The following is a 21761-nucleotide window of genomic DNA, read 5'->3' as shown; positions in this document are numbered from 1 at the left end:
TTTTTAAATAGTCCTTACAAACATTGATAAAAAGTAATAACTACATATTTCAAGTCAAAAAAATATAACTTACTCATTGAAAAGTAGTATCACCCGGTCTAAAAAATATCACCCGGTTTAAAAAAACCTTGATAATCATCAATAGAAAAATATCTCTAACCTAGATCGATGGATAAATAATTCCAACAATGTCAATATGAAAAACAACTCTAATCAATGTCAACTAAAATTTTTTACTATCAATAATAATAAAAAAACCCCATTAATGTCAACAAAACTCCTTACTAATGCCTGAAAAATAACTATGTTAATATTGGATTAAATTTTTTTTATTAACATTATTCACTAAATAATCATGACCTACATTCTTATTCAAATTCTTACTTCTTTTAATATAATTTGAAATTTATCTAATTTAAAGTAATCACATTATTTTCATAAACTTCTAAAAATTTCCTATCCAAATAACAAATTTTGTTACAAAATATTCTAAATTTTCAATAAAAAAGTATCCTCTAAAAATTCCTATCGGAACACTCTCTTTCATTCTTTATCTTCCAATTTGAAAATCAGCATCAATCTTCCGTGTGTACTTCTCTCTTTTGTGACTTTATTCTCGTTTCCACACTTGTAGAAATTAGAAGTCTTTAGGAATGGGAGTGAAGGGTGTGCCAAATTGGGATTCTCTCTTTAGACGCATTCATTGATTGAACAACTAGGAACTGTGGGATGAAGTTTTGATGACTCTTATTTTATGAGCAGACTGATGTAAAACACGTAAGAGATAAACAGTCTGATTTTCAGGCAACAGTTACTAATACACTGAATGTATGAATGCGTGGAAGAGTGACTCTGCTGAATTCTCCCTGTGCGTGCTACATTCGGAAAGAAGCATTAGCAAGTTCCTTCAGAAATGAAACAACATCGTCCGATGAATCAAACGTATACCGAGCATTTGTTCGAGTTCGTCCAACGGCGCAAGAGAAGTAATTCTCTTTCTTGAGGTCAAGGACGTTCCATGAAACCTTTTCAGATGCTGCCTTTCGTGGTGTAATGGAGATATGATTGTTTGTTTTCTTCTCAGAATTTGACAATGGTCGTGTTGCCTTATTTTGAGATGACTTTGGTCCACTCTTAGTTGCTGGAACCTTCAAAGATGGTTTCCTCTCAACAGGAAACTTAACTCCTTCTGTTGTTACCTTACTTCGTGGAAGACCCACCCCAATAGAGGGAAGATCTGGCTCAAAAAATGAATAAATATCTTCATCCTGTTACAATGAATAATGTCAAATTTGGAGCTCCAAAGTATTCAACTATACATAGTTCAAGGTGATAAAAAATTCATGCAATTAAAATGGGTAAATACTTAACTCCATCTTAACTAATGCTTTTAAGACTGATTAGTCATACCCATTAAAATAAATAATCAACTGTACAGTGGTTTGTATAATGTTTTTAACATCCTTACAATTGACTGTAAAGAATGAAACAAGAGGAGAGTTGCTAAGAATTGTGGTGTCAGTAACACTTTCTCTAAAACCAATTTTATTGTAGGTTAAAATCTATTGAAAGCTATAAAATAGAAAAGATATTTCAGTAAATAAGTTGAGACCAACAAAAACTTGAAATTAAAGAGTGTAATCAAAAGGGTGTACTATAAAGTGTGTTGGTATTTCTTTTTGAGGAAACGTCTTAAAGTACTACAGAAACTTTGAATTGTATGCCACAATATTCACATTTTAAGCGTCCATACAGGTTTTTCCCAAAAGAAAAGTGTGTGCAGCATACAGCTTACTAATAATAAATGAGCATGCAGACGCTAGACAGTATTACATGTTATGAGAAATTTTACAGCATTCCAAAAAACTACAGAAACACGAGATAAACAATAAAATAAAATTAAAATCACATTAATGATATATGAAAATTTAATTTACCTTCCCCAGAAAGTGTCCTATACAAAGAACATAATCAATTGGTGATGTCATTGATTTACTGTGTACTATCTCACCCAAGATGCGGTCAATGGCTGCTCCCTGATTAGGAAAGGAATTTAGAGTAGACATTTAAATATGTATGAAAAATTTCAAAGAGGGAATATTACTGAGATAGGTCAGTTATTGGAAACAAGAGGTCACCTTCGTAACACCAACAGCTCGCACCTCAACAGATCGGGTCCCTTGAACAACTTCTACTGATGCATTAGAAATTGGACCTGTCCAGAGATGCTGCAGCATGTCCCTTGCTTGAAGCTTTCCAAACTCAACATCTGGTTGAGATCACAAGATCAGAAACCAAAAGGGAAGCTGGAAAAGGAAAAATCTTCATAGAAACATTTAAGCACCTGCATATTTGTAATTCCATACAAGTGAAGTTTCTCTTTCTTCAAAATCAAAATGTGACCGAGGTGTCCTTTCCGTGAAGTACTCAAAAACATGCTGCAAGGCAGGACCAACAATGTAAGAAAGAACATCAAACATCAAATGAATTGAGACATCAAACTGAGTACCTTCACACTATCAAGCCATTCCATATTCAGATGCTCTGGCATTGTCGTCATCCACTCACCCTTTGAAGGATGTAAAAACATTCCATTCTCAGCCGCCAACCACATGTCATATTCTTTGAAGTTCTGTTATAGGAAATATGTTAAAAGTGGACTGATATAATATTCACAAAGAAAAGAAGCATTTTGCCAAGCATTACATCATCTAGGACTTGTCTACCACTTCCGCTGAGCACAACTACTGTGGTATTTGGATCACTGCATAGTGCTGTCAAAGGTTGTCTCAGTTTTGGATGCACCTTAAGTTCCATTTCTTTAATCTGATCACCTGTTTTCTCGACTGGTTCAGTTAAAGTTCCACTGAATCCCTGCAGTGTGTAACCAGTTTTGAGAGAAAATGTTAATACAAAAATTCATAAACGTAAACCAATGCTGGTTAGGATTCATACTAGCGTAACATAATATAACAAAAAGCATCCAGTTTTTCAATAATAATGATTTTGCTTTAGGGGTTGCAAACTCAAACTTGGTAAATAAATATCACCATCAGAAAATCTTATAACATATATAAAGAGTAAATTCAACATAAACCCCACGTATTAGAAGTTGACATCTACGCCTGGAAAAATAAAAATTTACCAAAAGAAAGTATATTATCCCACCATGTATAGAACTCTGTATTAATACCAAAATTGGCTAACTTATCCACACAATAGTTCCCTTTCCTAAAGATCTCCGTGCTTTTCTAAAAACAACCCATAATCAGTGCTTTTTGGTCCCTAGATATACCACCACAAGCAACAGCACCCGGAGAGTCCCTGACAGCCCCATCAGTATTGCATTTGATCCATCCAACAGAAGGAGCAACCAATAAGAGTGGTCTAATATTAGGGATCCTTGCCAGACACCAAAACCTTTAAGAATGAGGAACTCGGTTATGTTATTTCATAGCTCCTTGACAGTGATTTCCAGCTTAACTTACCTCTGAATAAATCCTATTTTTCAGACTAGTATACTCAACATGCCATTGTCAAAATGGAGTTCTACTCTGCCAGATCAAAGCTATTACACAACAAGTGGTTGCTTGGAATACTGTTCTACCTTGTATACTCCAGCTTCCATTTAAAATGTTTAACAAACTTTGCAAGGATGATCTGTCTATATTATACCGAATAGAGCTGCTGAGCCAATTCCAAAATTTGACAGAAAATGGGCATTTCAGGAAGAGGTGTTATGCAGCGAAGCACCGGAATATCATCACCATGCCGTCTTTAATTAAATTATCTCCAGTTGGAAGCTTGTCTTGCATCAAGCTCCATAAGAAAGGATCTCAAAGTGAGAATAGTCTTATTTCATAAAAGTCTGACCCAAGGTGGGTACAGTCACAGTAGTATAAAATTGATCATAAGCTATCTTCCAAGTAACTTCTCCATCCATAGACCAATTCTATTTATGTTGGTTCTCGACCTCTGGAAAAGGTATGCTCAGCTTTCTGATTTCCTCCATCAATGTCTGATGGTTGTTTATAATATATTCAGGTACGTTCCACTTCTTATTTTCAATAAAATCAGAGACCTTAGCTTGTAGCCGAAGGTTTGATAGGAGACCCCAGTTCCTAGTTCTAGTTTTGGCTGCCCAAATATGCATTTCTTCCCGTTCAGCTTCAAATCATTTGCTATCAGCACACATAAAACTTCCTTCAACTGGAAAACAAAGTCTCTAAATCCTTGTACACTAGAATATTTTCAGAGAAGCGCACGCACTTTCCCAAAAATGGTTTAAGCACTTCAATCTTAAGTAAGTGATTCAAAGGTGGAAGGTACATTCCTTGCAATTCTAGTCTACTATAATCATGACCTAGTAGTGCTTGGTCTTCCCAACATGATCTGAACTATATTTGTCATCACACCTAAAACAATCGCTTTATGTTCCTTGAAACTCAGCCTCTTACCTTCCTTGCAATTCTAGCCTACTATAATCATGACCTATAATGCTTGGTCTTCCCAACATGATCTGAACTATATTTTTCATCACACCTAAAACAATCCCTTTCATGATCTTTCTTGAAACTCAGCCTCTTTAAACCTTCCTTCTGATTCTAGTCTACTATAACCATGACCTAGTACTGCTTGGTCTTCCCAACATGATCTGAACTATATTTTTCATCACACCTAAAACAACCCCTTTATGATCTTCCTTGAAACACAGCCTCTTAAACCCTCCCATGCTAATTTTGAAAGTCTCACCTTGTGCATATCTTTAATCGATGTGGAATCTCCAACAAGAATATGTTGTGAATTCAAATTCTCCTTCATAAATACTGTCTATGACTCATAAATGCCTTACCTTGCATTACCATTAGTATGAGCTTCACCTTTTATGATTTGGATCTTTCTTCCAGGATAAATACTGCATAGATCTAGCTCTACGTTCCTTGAACCCATTTCTGTCAAAGGTCAGAAATGGAATAGTAGATTTTTTGGTTTCACCTCTTCTTCCATATAAACTCCTCATGCATGCACCCTTGAACTGCACAGAATTTCTTAGTCACCCTCATTGCGTGTTACCAACTTCTCCCATAAAATTTCTGAGTCACCCTCTTGGACTTTCTTTGTCCCTTTTGCCTCTGGATCTCATCCATCCACGTTTCTAATTGTAATTCAACAACACAAGTGGTGCCGTTAAGAATTGGCCTTTCACCACCTACGGCTCCCCAATCATAATCCTTAACTTTTGTGGTACACAAGCTTCTGAAAGGAGCTCTGGTACCAGTTAATAAAATTGGAATCAGTACAAAAAAAAAAAAAAACAAGAAATCACAAAATCCACCCAAATGAAAACAGAGTGCAATGCAATTTCACTGCAATTTCATGAGTTCCATCAGTTTTCTTATCCTCTGGACACTTCTTAGTATCCCTTGCATAAACCTGTGTGATTGGGATCTTTACTTATCAAAATATCCTAGTCTATCTCAGTTACACAATATATTTCACTGTATCTACTCAGCAAATGAAGCACTATCTTGTAGAAAACACTCAGATAAGGAGAAAAAGACAAGGAGGAAACAAAAAGAAGGTTTATTCAGAGAAGTCTCAAGCTTCACTGAGACATCATACCAAAATGAGCAATCGATTAGTTGATTGCTGATAACTTTCAATTGCAGCCTTGGTTGGAAGCTGAGGTGGAACTTGTCTTGTCCTTAGTTGTGCCTCAATAACAGTATCATTTAGTTCACTGCAAATATTCAAAGATTCATCATATATGGATCTCTCCAAAACATCAAAGCAAGAGATGTATTATCTACTAACATATCTTGGTTGATAAATTACAATCGCAAATCATGTCTTTCCACTATTCCTAAAATACATACGTAACAAGTAAATAACCATCATAATTAAGCATGAAATTATCTTTAAATACAACCAAGACTGGGATAAAAGCAAACAACAGCAATAGATTTACAAGAAACTTGGTTGGATTAGTCTTTATAGTGATGCTTTGCACTCGCAGAAACCACAAAGCCCACAGTTGAACCATGATCATATGTATAAAAGTTAAGCACTCTAAAAGGATGACTTACATCCATTAAAAAATTTCAGAGACCTGAGAATGTAACAAAAAATGGGGAGATTCCATTGTTTTCCAAAAAAGAATTATACTGAAGATAAATGACTAACTCCTAAAAAAAGATATTCAAAATACCAAGGCTTTTCTTAAGAAGGACATGATAGAAGCTATGAAATGGAATCTTTAAGAATTAAACGTTTTAAAAAAAAATATGGTTTAGTAGTTTCTTCTTTGAATAACTACGATAAGTTATTAATGCTACTTTTATTCCTTCACGTTTGATTACAGGGCACAAGTTAACAAAATCCAGATAATATGCATACCTTACAAAGGTTCCTGCCCATTCTTGAGCAGTGTGAGATGTTACATGAAGAAAATTATGCTTATGCCTCTTTTCTCTTTCTGCAGATGGCATCTTCAGAGCCCTGGCAATTGCAGCAGCAACTTCTGTAACGTTCCACGGGTTGACAAGAATTGCCCCAGCCCCAAGAGACTGTGCAGCACCAGCAAACTTCAAGAAGCATACCAAATATTAGGAATCAGATCAACATAATACATATCAAGTTAAAGCTAGTTAAAGAAATCAACGTGCAATAATTGAATTATCAAAACAACACATGAAAGCTTTCTATAAACCAAGATGGGAACTAAATATGATCTAGATAAGAATAAAGAAATGAAACATTGATGCCTATCATTTATTTAAACTACTTTAGATGGTAAAAGTTTAAGCACAGTGCAGAGTTGTATTGTCAGATGCTCAATAATGGAATTAAAACAATATTTGATGACGATGAGTATGACTTATCAAATGCATACTGTAATACAACTCAAATTAGTCTAAAACAAAGTACACACTAGAAGGGAGTGTTTCAGTATAGAACTGAAAACTTTTTTTACTTGAAAACCCTTTTGAAATCAACCATATAAGTTTTAAAACACCCAAGCCTCATCCAAAGGCTTTAAAACAAGAATAGAAAATGAAAGTACAGAAAAATATTTGTTTTATACTAGTTCACTCAAATTAAACTACACCTGATTCTTCTTTAATTTGAGAAAGGTTCCATTAATCAAAATTGATTACAAAACAAATATTATTTACTACTACTTTTGGCTATAACTCCTAGCTACCCACAATCTTTACAAAATAATTCCAAGTATTCTTTAATATTAAGTCACTTGACTTTCGCGAATGCAGATTTTAATAAATTATATAATTCACAAGGTGAGGATACACAATTAAGCACAAAACACTTTTGCTAAGGCAAAAGTTATGAACTCAAGCTATAAAGCTTTCATCTAGATGAGTTATTGGACACACAAAGTATTGTAGAAGGTTTCTAGGAGATTTTTCTTTCAATCTTTCCCCTCTTGTCTCTTATATATTGGATCAACAACTTTTGCTTTAAAAAAATAACGCAACTTTTGACATGGTACTCCCAATAGATGTAAAACTAACCAGTTCTAGGAATACCAATACTCGAAGAACCAGAAGAATAGGGAACCCCAAGGGAAGAGTTCCAAATGGAATGTTATTCAAAAGAAGAATGAATTACAATGAATACCAAAAAACTAACAACACATGCAACAACAATACTTGCCTTTATATCCAACTAACCCAACTGTTTTTTAACAACTTACTAAAAAATGGTAAATTGACTATTAACCAATTCCCCCACATGACATCGCCTAAAAAGGATCATCTGACAAACAAATTTCATAATACAACACTCATACAATGTCAAGAACTAACTCTCCTAAAAGTTAAAATGTTTAGACTTAGCATCAGTCTTATATCTATAAAATGGAGCATTATCGGCATTTTTATTGTCAGGACCAACTCTTCCAACTTTAGACGTTATTCTCTCATCATTCAATAACTCACTCAACGTTGACAAAGCCTGAATAGACAGAAAAATAAAACATAAATACACAAGCAAGTTTCTACACTTACTTCACTAAGAATGAGAACCCCTTTCTTTTTCTCCTGGCAGGCCACAAATTCATAGCTGACAAGATTCATTCCATCCCTCAAAGATGTGACTAGTGCTACATCTGGGTTAGCAATAGCGAGTATAAATACAAAATTAGCATAAAAGTTACAATATATATACTGATTACTAGAAATAAAACAATAAAATTTAATGCTTATGCTTCAAAGACAATCAAGAATTCAAGAAAATGAGTAATAAAGTATTAACATACACGAGGAAGTGTCCCAGACGCATCGAACATACTTTAACCATTCCCCAAAAATAATAGTCCAAAATATGGTTCATTTCACAAAATGCATTCAATTTTTCAGTATTGTGAATAGTAAACACTATTTTTTAATTTTTCACTGTCGCCTTTTTATATAACATATAAACACTATATGTCAATAAGTGAATAGAAAACATCATGAATCATGATTAAGTGAAGATTGCACTGTATTAATTAGAAAACGGACATTGGTGCTAATCAAGACAACAAGCACAATATTCATGCTTCAAAGAAGCAATCAGACTTTAAGACTATTAGGTAATACTCAAGCAGCGGTTCACCACCCTTAAATCAGTTTCCAACCCTGCTATATAGGCAAATTTATACATAATAGACAAAGAAAGGGCAGAAAAATGTACACAACATTCAGTGCAAAACGCAAAACTAATTTCCTCTTTAATTTCACAAAATACAAAAAGCTTTGAGAGTCATTTCTAGGAGCACGCTGGAAAATAACTTTCAACTTTAGATATAGAATTTTAAGCATAATAAATAATAAATTAGTATACACTAATATCTGACAAGTTCACAAAAAAAAAAGTTATTCACAGAGTAGCTCTCAATCAAATTAAAGAAAATGTAAAACCGCAAATTTACCAGTAACAGCGTACAAAGCACATAGTTGATAAAAGTCAAGTGAGCGATCCTGTAGTGACAATAAAATTGTAAGATTATCAAGCATAGAAAATTCTTCAACCAATTCAATATTAATAAGAGATGTAGACTAATGATTAATAATCAGAATAAGCATATAAAACTATTAAATCTCGTTTATATATGATATGATTACCGAATAACATCCGAAGTTCATAGTTAAAAATAAAATCTATATCTTTGGATCCTGTGAATGGTTAGAAATTCTGTCATAATGAATAAAAATAAATAAAATGAACAATATATAAGTAAAAAACTTATAAATTTATTATTATTTTTTAATTTTCGATAGGAGGTAGTAATTTGGTCTATTTATGAATTATAGGTGTACACAATGAAATTTTATTTGATTTATTTGTCATTTCAAATAGGAAGAGTGGAAAGTAAAATGGAAACCAGACCAACACCCCCTCCCCTATTTTCCCTCTTCTATTTAATTCCATAAAAATGACAAATCATACTTCCAAAAAAGAAAGAGTGAAATTTTACATATACAGCAACAACAGTTGATTGTTATGGAGCTGGCAGTTTTGGAAGGTTAGTTGTGTAGGATAGAACACTGTATATTTCTGTGTAGGTGTGCTTAAAATTGCTTTTTTTTTATTCTGTCATGCCAAGACAAATGCAGAGGACCAATTTCTTGAATATTTGACATTTGTTGGTCAGGTTGCGTCAGGACATTTGGAGCCAAATCTGTCCCCACGACCCTAAAGACCTGATGCAAGCAATGGAGGTAGTCCGCAACACTGAAGAAGCCATGAAACAAGTTTGAAGTTTCTTTCGCAGAGACAGAGTACGAGTTTATGTTTCAGGTATCAACGGGGCAACAAAGTTGTAATTAAAGTAGGGGCATTTGGTGGCAGCAATAATACCCATTCGCCACTAGTGGGACTGGAAATCTACAAGGAGAGATCAACTGGAAATCACAAACAAAGGAACTTACACCCTTCCCAATGTTGAGTATGTTATACGAAAGGATGAGGGACATTGTTATCACAGTGGATTAGCCTTTGGGTTAGGGCATCATTGTCCAGAGAAAATTCTAAGTGGTAATCTTGGTTGATGATGAGCGTGTTATTGCAGATAGGGAAATTATAGGATTAGAGAAGGAGGAAGAAAATTAGGAAATTTTGGATGCCAAATACCAGTGAATGGGTTTGTTTGTGTGTTCTGCGGCTGGGCTAACCGAGCCTCAAACCATGAAGCTTACAGTTGAACGAACAAGAGGTGATGATCTTGATTCGAAGTAGAGGAGCCACCACTTTTATCCAGAATATTGGTACAAAAATTGGCCCTCGGTTTAGATTCCACAAAGCCCTATTATCTAAGACTAAGAGACGGTAATCTCAAGGATGCTACAATAACTTAAAAACTCAGTTGGGAGCTTATGCACTGGTAGGAGATTTCTTTTTCTTTTTTTTAGTTGAGAGGAGTTGATTTAATTTTGGGAGTTGTGTGGTTGGTAATCTTGGGGAAATTAAAATGAATTGGAGGACCCTAAGTATGTCATTTGTCCATCAAGGCAATAATGTTTTAATTGAGGGAGATCCTAACTTGTGTAAGGTAGTAATTACTTTGAGGACACTGCAGAAACTAGTTAACGAGGAAATTGAGATGATGACCATGCTGTAGGAAATTGAAAGATATTACGTGGAACACAGCGATTTAACAACTAACCAAGAAGGTCAATTGCGGAAAGTGCATACAGAGTTCGCTACAGTTTTTCAGGAACCTAAGGGTTTACCACCATCCAAAGAGGTTGATGACAAGATTCCAATTAAATTTGGGGTAGATCCCATTAATGTGAGATGTCGTCATCAGGAATTATCAGGTCAAGCAATAGCCCTTATTCCAACCCAGTAATCTTGGTCGAAAAGAAAGATGGAAGATGATGGTTCTGTGGATTATTTGGCTCTAAATAAGGCTACAGGCCCAAACAAGTTTTCAATTGCTAACATACAGGAGTTTCTGAATGAATTAAATGAAGCCACACACTTCTCTAAAATAGATATATAAAGGCAAATTATCACCAAATCAAAATGCATGAACATGATGTTCCAAAAACAACCTTCCGAACTCAGCAAGGACATTATCAGTCTCTAGTGATGACATTTGAGTTGACAAATGCCCCAGGCCACTTTTCAATGCACTATGAATGCCACACCTAAATCGTTCTTTGCAAGTATTTGTTAGAATTCTTTATGACATTCTGGTCTATAGTAAATCTTAGAACATTCTTTCTATGCAAATTTAAAAAAATGTTGTGTTTTCTTCTTTGGCATGCGACTTTTCCTAGCAGGTTCTATTTTCCTTACATTAGAAAGAAAATCCTAACAATTATGCACAAGTAGGATAGCTGAGTTAGATAACTCAATAAAAGAAAGAAAAGAGTATCCTTGTATTGTTTGTGATGGTGAGTGGGCAATAATACACTTTCAATAAAATTATCACTATGTTAAGAACGCACCAAGTGATGTATAGGAACAGTAGTCAATGTTCCAAATCTGCCATTAATGCGCCCAACTATTTCATGAACCTGGCTTGTAAGCTTTTGATCTAAAAATATGTAAGAAATTTTTTTTGATCAGTCATTATTCCAAAAGCCAAAAATAAGGAGCCATAATCGAAAATGTATAGAAAAATTAGTAAATGATGTTTGGCGTGCCAATGTGTATGTTTCCACAACCAAGCATTTCAAACAAATTCAATGAGGAAAGAGACGAGTAAAACTTGGTATCCCAGGTATGAACATTAAGAATCAAGTGTAAAGTGAATGTGGCATAGTAATGTGCTACGAACATAATATAGTATATGAACTTAGTATTCGACAAAATATTTTTTTCATTATGAAAGATTAATACGTATAAAACAGAGACAAAACTGCAGAATCTACTATATGTATAGATCTCTGAGATGATTTCCATTAATGTTAACACCTTAAAGTGAAAAACAAAATTACTTTTCTTCAACATAAGATTCTAGAAAGTACAAGCACAAAAAAGAGTAAAATAGAAAACATTATAATTTTTTTTAAAAGAAATGACAACTTCCTTGTATATTTAAAGACACAATCTTCCATTTGTTGAAACAAAAGTAAATTGAAAGTGAGGAGCCTTTTTGAAGGCAACTATACCAGAGAAGCCACATGAACAAATAAAATAATGTGAGGAGCATACACTCAGGAACATCTGTTCTTGTTGGGACAGCGATTTGTAGCAGAACAACTTTATCACGCCAATAAGGATCTTCTTCCAAAAATTTTTCAAATGCTAGAATTTTCTGAGGGATTCCTTTAATCATATCAAGGCGATCAACACCTAACATTACCTGTCAAGGCAGGAAAAGGTTGTAACATTTCAATTAATAGAACTAAATCAAATAAGCACTTAAGATCATATAAAGAAAATAAAAAATGGTTGTCATGGGCTCATGGCACTGCACACAAAACAAATACTTATACAGTGAAATTCTGAAAGCAACATCTTCACTAACATTGCTTAAGTCAATTTGTGCCGAAACTCAAGCCTTTTTATAGAAGAGTGCACTGGGAAGCTCAAACCTTTTATAGAAGAATGCACGGGGAAAGTAGTAAAGTCTTGAGCACGTGCTAAAGCCACCTTCAAGCTCATGAATGTTTTTATACCTTAAAATGATGCAACTTTCTACAAACAATTAATAAGAGCTCGAGTTTTATGTTAAGAATAGAAATGTAATAGAAGCAAAAGATTTCTATGCTTAATTGTTTACCCCAACATTATTATTTTCTTGGAAATACTAACAAGAAATTAACAACTAAAGCAACCCAGGCAATGCAAACCTAAAATTTGTTTCCAAACCCAGCCAATGAAATTTAAAATCTTAGTAAGATATTTAAGAAATTCGGGCACAGAATAAATTAAATAGATCCTAACATGAGGTCTTAATACGTAAAGGATAGACTAGTAAGTTGAAGGTACAGTTTAAAAGTGATCTGTAATTGTGGCAAATCTTATATAGTATTTAGAGCATGCGGATTTTAGAGAATCTTCGAATGGTTTTAAGGATTCACATAGTGGCCAGCAATAGTTTCATTGTTTTTAACTCCATTTTTCTTCCCTTTCCAACCTATATGTTTTCATCAATGCCATCATCTATATTTTATCTTGCCAATCCTTAAAAGCCTTTCACTTTTTCAAATTAAGAATAAATCCGTTACTCGTGAAGACTGAAAAGCAAGAAGCGTAAATCTAAAACAATCCCAAAATTACTAGGAACAAGTAAAATAAGTTATTAGATATAAAGAAGTGTTTGCTAAAAAGTAAGAGAAGCACCTTTCTGCCTTTAAATCTTTCTTGTAATTCTTTGATGTGATCTTGTACTCGAGGAAGGTCAAGAGCTCGTATAAATCGTTCCGAGTCTATCCCAATTGGAAACTGACATTCAAGAGAACAGAATCAAATAAGAAATTTGAATTTTAAGCTCAACATCGTAATTGATTAAATCTTGAGTTTCATATAAAAAGTTTCTTCTTCCGGTCCTCCTCTTTTAATAGGTAAAGTTAGGAGCAAATTTTTTAAACAACTGTTCAAATGACAAAGCAAGAGTTAGCTTGTAGACAAATTTTGTATCACATACTGCAGCAACTCGAGTTAGCTTCCCTTGATACTCAACCCCATAAGGTGTACCTTCAAGTCCAAGGATGCGAGTACAGGCACTAACAAAATGTCTTGCATAATCGTAGGTGTGAAAACTGCAAAAGGGAAACAAAAAATCAAATGAAAACAATAAAAATAGAAAAACGAAAATGATTAAACCGAAGAAGACAACATATAAACAAAGAAAATTCCAACGTAAGAGCCTAAAAAAATATTTTCTCAAACTAAATGGGAAATTTTAGCCGAGTCAACTTGATGTATAGCCCCATACTTTCATCATTAGCATGATTAATACATAGGTAATAATACCAAAACTTTAGCCCCATACTTTCAAATCTAACAAAATTTTTATCATGAAATATTATCACTTTAACTTAATGGCATTATTATGACATGTATTCATATGTAATCTGTTTCCTGCGTTATTTATTGGATTGGTGTAATACTCTCAAATTCCATTTAAACACACTTTGTATAGACATGGTCCTCTATATCCACTAGCACGACTATCTACCCTCTCCAATAAAATGATTTGCAGCCACTTTGACCAGTGGTTTGTCAACCCACCCACAAGGAAACTGATAATATTTAGACAGCAGTCAGTAGTTTTAGCCACAGAAATTGGGGTCAGGGGTTACCGTCAGGTGACTGTAGTTGTTAGTTTCATATATGTACATTAACTGATTAGTCAGAAAGGAAATTGTAAATGTCCAATTTCATGGATAATACAAGTAGATAATAATGTTTATTCTCAAACTTTGCTTATATGACATAGATACATGGAAGGTAGAAGGTAACTAACGATATTTGCAAGAATAAAAAGGAGGAAATCAAGTCCTCCTCTTTACAGACAAGATGTACTGGGGCATAGCACCAAACATTTATAATATCCTTTACATATTTAGTTCAGGAAACAGGATTTCCTATCAAGTGAAGTTTTGCCAGCCAATGGTTAATGGCAAATTTGATATACTAAACTAATGGCTTATTATAACTTTACCAAAATTAGCCAACGAATACTTGGCAAACATTTACAGGATGAGTCTAATGACTGCATATTATATATCCACCCAAATTGTCAAAAAGTCTCCTGAAACAATTTTATCACCAAATGCACGTGCTCGTGTCAAATTTATAATAATGATACCAAAGCATGACTGCTAAATGGAGGAGCCAGTTGGGACTTACCCAACTAAATCAGCAGCGAGAACGAAATGCAGGAGCTCTGAACGAGATGGCAGTGTCCTGTGAATTTCAGAAGATGGGAAAGGGGTGTGGAGAAACCATCCAACTTTCATATTTTTGTTATGTTTCTTTAGGCATTTTGGAAGGGACATGAGATGGTAATCATGGCACCAAACAACATCACCCTCTTCGTAGTGCTTGTTCACAACATCAGCAAACATCTGATTTGCTTTCTCATATGCCTCAAACTGAGACTGAAAACTGCGTGTGGTGGCAAGGCGGTCTTCTTGTGGAAGTCCAAGGTAGTGGAAAAGGGGCCACAATATATTGTTGCAATACCCATTATAATACTGATGAACAATCTCTTCGTCAAGAAATACAGGGATACACCTCTGCAACGCACAACAATTTTCATGAATTATTTACCACATTTTCTTCCACAGAACATGGCCGGAAACAACATACGGGAACATGTGGCATGTTAATAAGAGTTTAATTTCTGTCTGTATAAAATAATTAGAACTAATTAAGAATTATTGCCTGCGACTTTTAAATTTAAACTCCCTATATTGTCAACATGAACGGATTTTTGTAATAATATAAAATAATTAATAAAAATATTTACAGCAACTTTCACTCAATTAGCTGAGGGCTTCTTCTTCCTGCACCCCTACGTTTTTCTTCCTGCACCCCACAATTTTGTAAATCCCAAAACTGACCTTCACCTTTTATTTGAAAAAACTAGAGTTTTTTAGGTTACCGGATATTAGGTTCTGGGAGTGTGTTACGGATTCATCAATCTGGAAGTGATTCGTGTTCTTTTTCAAATAAAGAGGTGTTTCGAAAGCAATTTGTTGATTTCTGGATTGCTGAATCCAGAAGTCTAATTTTTGTTACGGATTGATGGATCCAGAAGATTACCAGATTCACCAATCTGAAAGATTTATGGATTTCCTAATTCGGAATGTAAAAAATTAATTTCGGATTTCGTAAAATTACCGAATTACATTGTCCGGAAGAAGAAAGAGTAGTGTGGGTCTTGTGTATTTTAGAATTTTTAAAAAATAATAGGGATATTGTTGTCTTTGCATTACATTGTGGGGGTGGGGTGCAGGAAGAAAAACGTAGGGGTGAAAGAAGAAACTGCCTTAGCTGAGTTATTTAACCATGTACCTTTTCAGCTAACGCTTTAGTAAGTGCCTTCTGCCCAATCTCATCTGGCACGTTCACTCCAGCCCAACCTATCCACCTTGCCTCAAACTCCTTTACACCTTTGTAAAAGAACATAATCATGTTAGAGCAGATCAAGACGGTAATTAGCTTAGTCATACACAGTAATTTAATACTTTTTTTCTTTTTAAAATCTCATTGAAATAATTAAAAAAATTGTATAAATGTAATAATTATATAAATTATTTTTAGAATTTAATTAGAATGCACTAACTCTATAAAAATATGTTTAGATTATCGTTACATCATATAATAGCATGTATAAAGCAAAATAATTTTAAAAATCATTAGTTTATGAAAGCCAAACCTAACTCTTACAAAGTTTATATAAATTTCACACTCAAATAAGCTATATATAAACTTTTTTTCCCAAACTGCCCATTATTTCAAAAGGCAAACAATGGGAGCAAACATAAAAAAGCTGTTACGGTTACACCGCCAACCACACACAGATATCTAGTCATATCACTTGAAAGGCGGTGACAAATTTTGGAAGGACAAACACAAAAGGATAAACAAAACAGAAATACTATTAGTAATTATTATCCAACTAACACACACAAAAATTTAGATGTGGTACAGACGCTAGAAAGAGAGAAAGATAGAAAAATAAATATCGATAAGAATGCAAAAAAATAAAATAAATACTTTTCCTTTTAACTTAATAACCTTGACTTATGATTTTATAATTCTTTTTAAAATTAAAAATAATGAAATAAATATTTCAAAAAGCATGTCAATAATAAGTAATATTTCTCTATAAAAAAATAAAAATTATTACGAGTTAATTTATGGAAATTTTGTCTTATTAAATTCTCTAAACTTTTGTTTTTAATTTATACATAAATTAATTTTGATTTTAGAAAAAACTATTTTCATAGCAAACCCTTGAACTCTTTTTGGTAAAAACGGGAAAATATGTTGGATGAAAATAATTAAATGCAAAATTAAAATTAAATATATTTGATTGAAAATAAAAATAAAAATACAATAACTTTGGGCATGAATCCTCTCTAATTAAGAAAAAAGAAAATCAAGAGTAGAGACTTTTAAAATTTCACAATTCATCAATGTTTTGGCTACAACTTTTTTTCTATTAAAATTATTAAATTAAATAACTAAATGAAGGTTGAGATGTCATTCCATTCTATAAAGAAGTACAAATACTATAACAATCCCATCATTTATAAAATCGTTTTTCTCCTCCCTTAAATTTATTGATAACAAATAACCAAATAAGTACCAACATATGACCTATACTCAATCCCTCCCTTTGAGTATGGTTCCTGTTAATGGAATAAATATGTTTATTTCATTAAAAATGACTAATTATCTAAAAAAACTGGTACAAATAAAAAAAGTTATAATGCTTTTCCCCATAATTTATCATCCTAAAAAAATGTTATTAATTAATCTGAAATATTTGTTACCTGAACCTTCTCTCTTCCAACAGAACATGAAACAAGCGTGATGATAATCATGGTGACAGCCACTTACCTAACAACGCGCTGACCAGACCACCGGCACTTATCTCCAACGACCACACGTCCTCACCTTTCCTTACTGCCGACACGGGCAATCTATTCGCCACCACCAACAGCCTCTGTCTTAACGCCTTCGTTTCATGCCTCTCTTCCCCCACCTCCTTCACCCTACTCCCCTCAACACCGCCATCAACCGCGGCGCTCTCTTCCTCCCTCAAACGCACCTTCTCCTTCTCCAAAGCCTCACCACTTTTCCCATTGCTCTCATTCCCCTCCTTCAACTGAATCACTCTCCCACTCTTCCTCAGCTCCCTCTCTCTCAGAAGCCGTTCAACACGCCCCGGTATTTGGTTCGAGTTTCCGGTGTACTTGTTCCCAGGCATACGCTCGTCCTTCCAACACACACCACGCTTCAATAATCAACAACAGTTTCTTCAAACCTGAATTCAAAAACGCGCTCCATCATCAACAGTGAACAGCAGAAAACGAAAAACTCAGCAAACAAACCATCGGAAAACAACAGCAAACTGGTTGCGCTCAATCACAACCAATTTCTTCGGTCCAACGACTTGTAAGATTTTTAACATTCGAAATATCTATTTCGGAATAGAAAGAAAACATTAAAACAGAGTTGACAGAGTTGACAGAGGAGTTTCATTTAAACTAATGCAACAACCACATTGCATGGAGTAAACCAAAACTGAGAAAATTCAGATACAGTTTTTGAGTTTCTTTTTTTTTTGCTGATATTCATTCATCTATCAGAATTCTAGGTTTCCTTTCCTATAATGTAAATGTTGATTAATTGAATTATCAAATACGAAGAAACTATACAAAATTGTTTCACCTTAGAATTCGACGATATAACCGAATCAAATGCTTAATTCGAATACAAATCTCTCTGGTAGAAAGTAGCAATTTGCGTTCTACACCAACAATATAGCATAAGCATGTGAGAAAGTGAGATACGATTTCTATAGCAGAAACTTTTGTATGATGAAAACGGTGAGAAACTAAGAACGCAGAGAAAAGAAGCGATGAACATATAAAGGAAAAGTTGGAATTGAAATGGAAGAGTAGTAACCTCTGCTGGAGAAGTAGCGTCCACGAGAAGCAAGAGACAGAGAATCCTGTCCGCGAAATCTTTGGGGAGTGTTTGGACAGCGAGTTAACAGCTGTGTACGAAGAGGTGGGAAGTGAGTGGATAATTTTGCAGAATCTGAATGACAAAGAATTTTGAAGTTGATGGTTGGAGTAATCACATAGAAGAAAAGAAAGAGCGGAATAGTGGAATCCCCGTGTAAGCTTCAGAAGCCACATTAAAAGCCCCCCGCCATGCAGTTAACAAATAACCAGAAGTACAGATCAAAATGGGAGCCAAAAACTGAATTTTTACAAGTTCAAAATTAGTAAGAAGAAATTTAGGTGTGTTTTTTCAGATGTTTTTAGTATTATTATTATTATTATTTTAGTTAAAGTTAACTTTTATTCTTTGTATAGTGCACATTTAACTTGTTACTTGGATTATTGAAATGAAATCTTAAGTTATGTTTTATATAATATAAATATTTCCAAAGAAAAAAATGGTAGGTAATTACTACAATGAGAGTGATAGTGAATAAAATAAGTTAGTGTAATTATTTATGATCTTGACAATTTTTATATAATATATAACTAAATATATTTGAGACTTAAAAATATTTTTAATATTGTAAAATTTTAAAATTAGTTAGTTTTACTTTTGATTTTCGTAATTTTGTTTTTTTTTTATAAAATTTGAAATCACTTATTTTAAATTACTATTTGTAATTTTTCACGTTTATTTTTGTTCTTACGAGAATGATGTGTTGGAGTTTCAAGGTGGTACAAAGGTGATTGCCTTGCTCATCGAGTTGTTTGTTATTGACCGTGAAGTTTCGTGCTATTGGGAAGGTCTATATTCTCGACATCTCTTGCCATTATAGAGTCTTCATAAAGTAAGGGAGATCTTGAGGCTTTGAACATAACATTTTCTTGTTGTTTCGGATCTACCTTCACTATGATCATCATCTTGCCTTCTTTTAGAAATTTCATTGTCATATGTAGCGTTCAAATTATAGCTCCTAATTGATTGAAAGTTTTGCAACCAATGATAATGTTGTAAGAAGTAACAACCTTAACTAATATGTATTGAACAAGAATGGTTCATTGTGTTTGGCTTGTTTCAAATGTTGTCAGGAAATCAACATAGCCCCTAATATGTATTTTTTCTTCTACAAACCATTGAATAAGATCCAAGTAGGATTGAATAAAGGCGGTAGGAATGTCTAGTGTTTGAAAGACCGACCCGTACAACACGTCAGTTAAGCTTCCTTGACCAATGAGTATCTTTCAAACTTGCCAATTGGCGATGACTATAGTTGGTTCATCTTGTGTCGAATCATTAAAAAAAAGTCCAAATTTGTGAAGATGATGGCGGGGAGAGACCGGGGTGGCAAAACTAACAACAATTGATGCTCCGAAGATGTCTCTTTCTAGTCGAGATCGACAATCTTTCTCTAGCGAAGCCTCCTACGATAGTATTCATTGTGCCCCTAACTTTGTGAGGATTTCATCTGATGTTGGTTTTTTCGCTCTTGCTCGGACTTGGGTGCTTCACTTTCTTGGAGTGGTCCATGACCTTGTCCTTGAAAACCATCGTGGAAGCCTCTTACACAGTCTTTTCTCCAATGTCCTCGTCCCCAACCTCATCCGGCTTGTGCACGAACTCTGGGATGTACTTGTTGCATGAAGCGATCGATGACACTACATCGTACGAGTTCTTCGATCAAATATCGAACCTTGAAGCATTATTTCCTAGTATAACCCAAATTATGATGATAGTTACATCTCTTAATCGGGTCATCAGATGTGTAAGTTGTAGCTAGAGGTGAAAGTTGTACCAACTCGAGGTTACATGTTTCATGCAAGATCATGTCTCGACTTGCATTCAGGGAGTGTAATTCTCAAACTTTCTTGTTCGCCTTCTTTTGAAATGTTGTCCAAGGATGGGAGTGGTCGATGCCTTCATCATTTTTCATCTTGCATCAACATTCTCTTTTATACTGATATACTAGCTGTAAGGTCTGGAGGAAGGCAAGAAGGATGGTTTTCTGGAGACAATGATCTAATTGAGAGATATATGTTTGAAACAAGCACCAAAGTGATAAACAACCCCAAAGTTGTGTGCTTTGATTGGCTGAAAAGCCAAAAGCTGGACAATGTAAGGAGGCTGCTCAAAGATCGATGAGAATTCTCAAAAGTCAAAAAAATCACATACTCATGCATTTAACTCCAAAGATCATGACTCTCTAGGGGAGGAAAGTCTTAGAATCAATGATTACTATCAACCACCCCCTAGGAGAAGTAGAAGAAGAGAGCAAGATAGCCCGCAGTACTAGTATTACTAGCAGTACTAGTATAACTAGTATTACTAGTAGTACTAGTATTACTAAGGCGTCGCCAGGATGAGGCGTTGCCAGGTTAAGGTGTCGACGGTGTCACCCCCCGATACCCGCGGGTAGGAAGAAGTGGACTTTAAACTTAATTCAAAATGTCATTGTCTCTGGTCGATGTGGGATCTCCAACACCTTTCCCTTACGTCGAGACCCTCAAACTCGTGCGTGGAACTATATATTCATGGGTGGTCCGATAATGACCAATTGATTATTATAATGTTACTTTTTCTTTTTCTCTTAATGCAGTCTAATGATTAAATTTAGAAGTTGGTCCACTAAAGTAAATATGCTATATGATCAATACTATTTTGCACATATGTTGATTGCTACTACCATCAATTTCTATCTATGAGCTAAGATCAACAAGGTACGGGCATAACGAAAAATAAATTCACAATCATGCCCTCTAAATTTGCTGAGTTAATCCATGTCGGCAGGGACATCCGCATAAAGGGAGTCAATGAACTTCCATGGATGAAGCCCCACTAAAAACATGTGCATGGCCACAGTTGGGTGAAGATAAAAAATATGTAGGTACATCTTAGAAAATCGAGCCATATATTGTCCTAATGATTCATTCTCTCCTTGCACAATATTATGAAGAGATGCCAAGGTGGTTGCCATAGGTTTTCAATTGGTGAAAAGGGCTTAGAAGGAAGCAACATGGCCATCAGGTCAATAGGGACAGGGTGCACAAGATTGTCAACGAACAACACCAAGTGATCACTCATGGAAAATGAAAACCAAATCCAAAACCCTATTG

The 21761-nt window shown here is 34.5% G+C and overlaps 1 protein-coding gene across 2 annotated transcripts; it reads right to left on the bottom strand.

The window, feature by feature from the left end:
* Positions 1–660: 660 nt before the first annotated feature.
* On the bottom strand, positions 661–18859 carry LOC137820488 (alpha,alpha-trehalose-phosphate synthase [UDP-forming] 1-like). 2 transcript variants are annotated; one of them, XM_068624609.1, is made up of 19 exons: positions 18607–18842; positions 18370–18448; positions 17536–17962; positions 15982–16079; positions 14812–15200; positions 13604–13718; positions 13300–13401; positions 12166–12316; positions 11457–11545; positions 8933–8981; positions 8028–8128; positions 6397–6584; positions 5623–5740; positions 2707–2874; positions 2510–2632; positions 2345–2438; positions 2139–2269; positions 1938–2036; positions 661–1268 (listed from the first exon to the last, which is right to left on the bottom strand). In XM_068624609.1, exons 3-19 carry the CDS (start codon positions 17903–17905, stop codon positions 876–878), a joined length of 2778 nt encoding a protein of 925 aa, XP_068480710.1. In that variant the 5' UTR covers positions 17906–17962; positions 18370–18448; positions 18607–18842; the 3' UTR covers positions 661–875. The 2 variants fall into 2 exon arrangements, with proteins under 2 accessions (XP_068480710.1, XP_068480717.1); XM_068624616.1 differs by lacking the exon at positions 18370–18448 and having other exon boundaries at positions 18607–18859.
* Between the last annotated feature and the right edge of the window lie 2902 nt (positions 18860–21761).

The sequence above is a fragment of the Phaseolus vulgaris genome, chromosome 11, assembly GCF_000499845.2.
Source record: "Phaseolus vulgaris cultivar G19833 chromosome 11, P. vulgaris v2.0, whole genome shotgun sequence".
In the NCBI taxonomy this organism is placed as follows: domain Eukaryota; kingdom Viridiplantae; phylum Streptophyta; class Magnoliopsida; order Fabales; family Fabaceae; genus Phaseolus; species Phaseolus vulgaris.
This window is presented reverse-complemented; position numbering and strand designations above follow the sequence as displayed.

Bases quoted from the DNA above. Each gene is read 5' to 3' on its own strand.
- LOC137820488 (XM_068624616.1), bottom strand. From the start codon at position 17,905: ATGCCTGGGAACAAGTACACCGGAAACTCGAACCAAATACCGGGGCGT. The intron at 8,129-8,932 runs GTAAATTTGCGG...TTGCTAACCCAG, and splicing joins TGCTTTGTACGCTGTTACTG to ATGTAGCACTAGTCACATCT. The intron at 2,633-2,706 runs GTAATGCTTGGC...TTCCTATAACAG, and splicing joins GTAGACAAGTCCTAGATGAT to AACTTCAAAGAATATGACAT.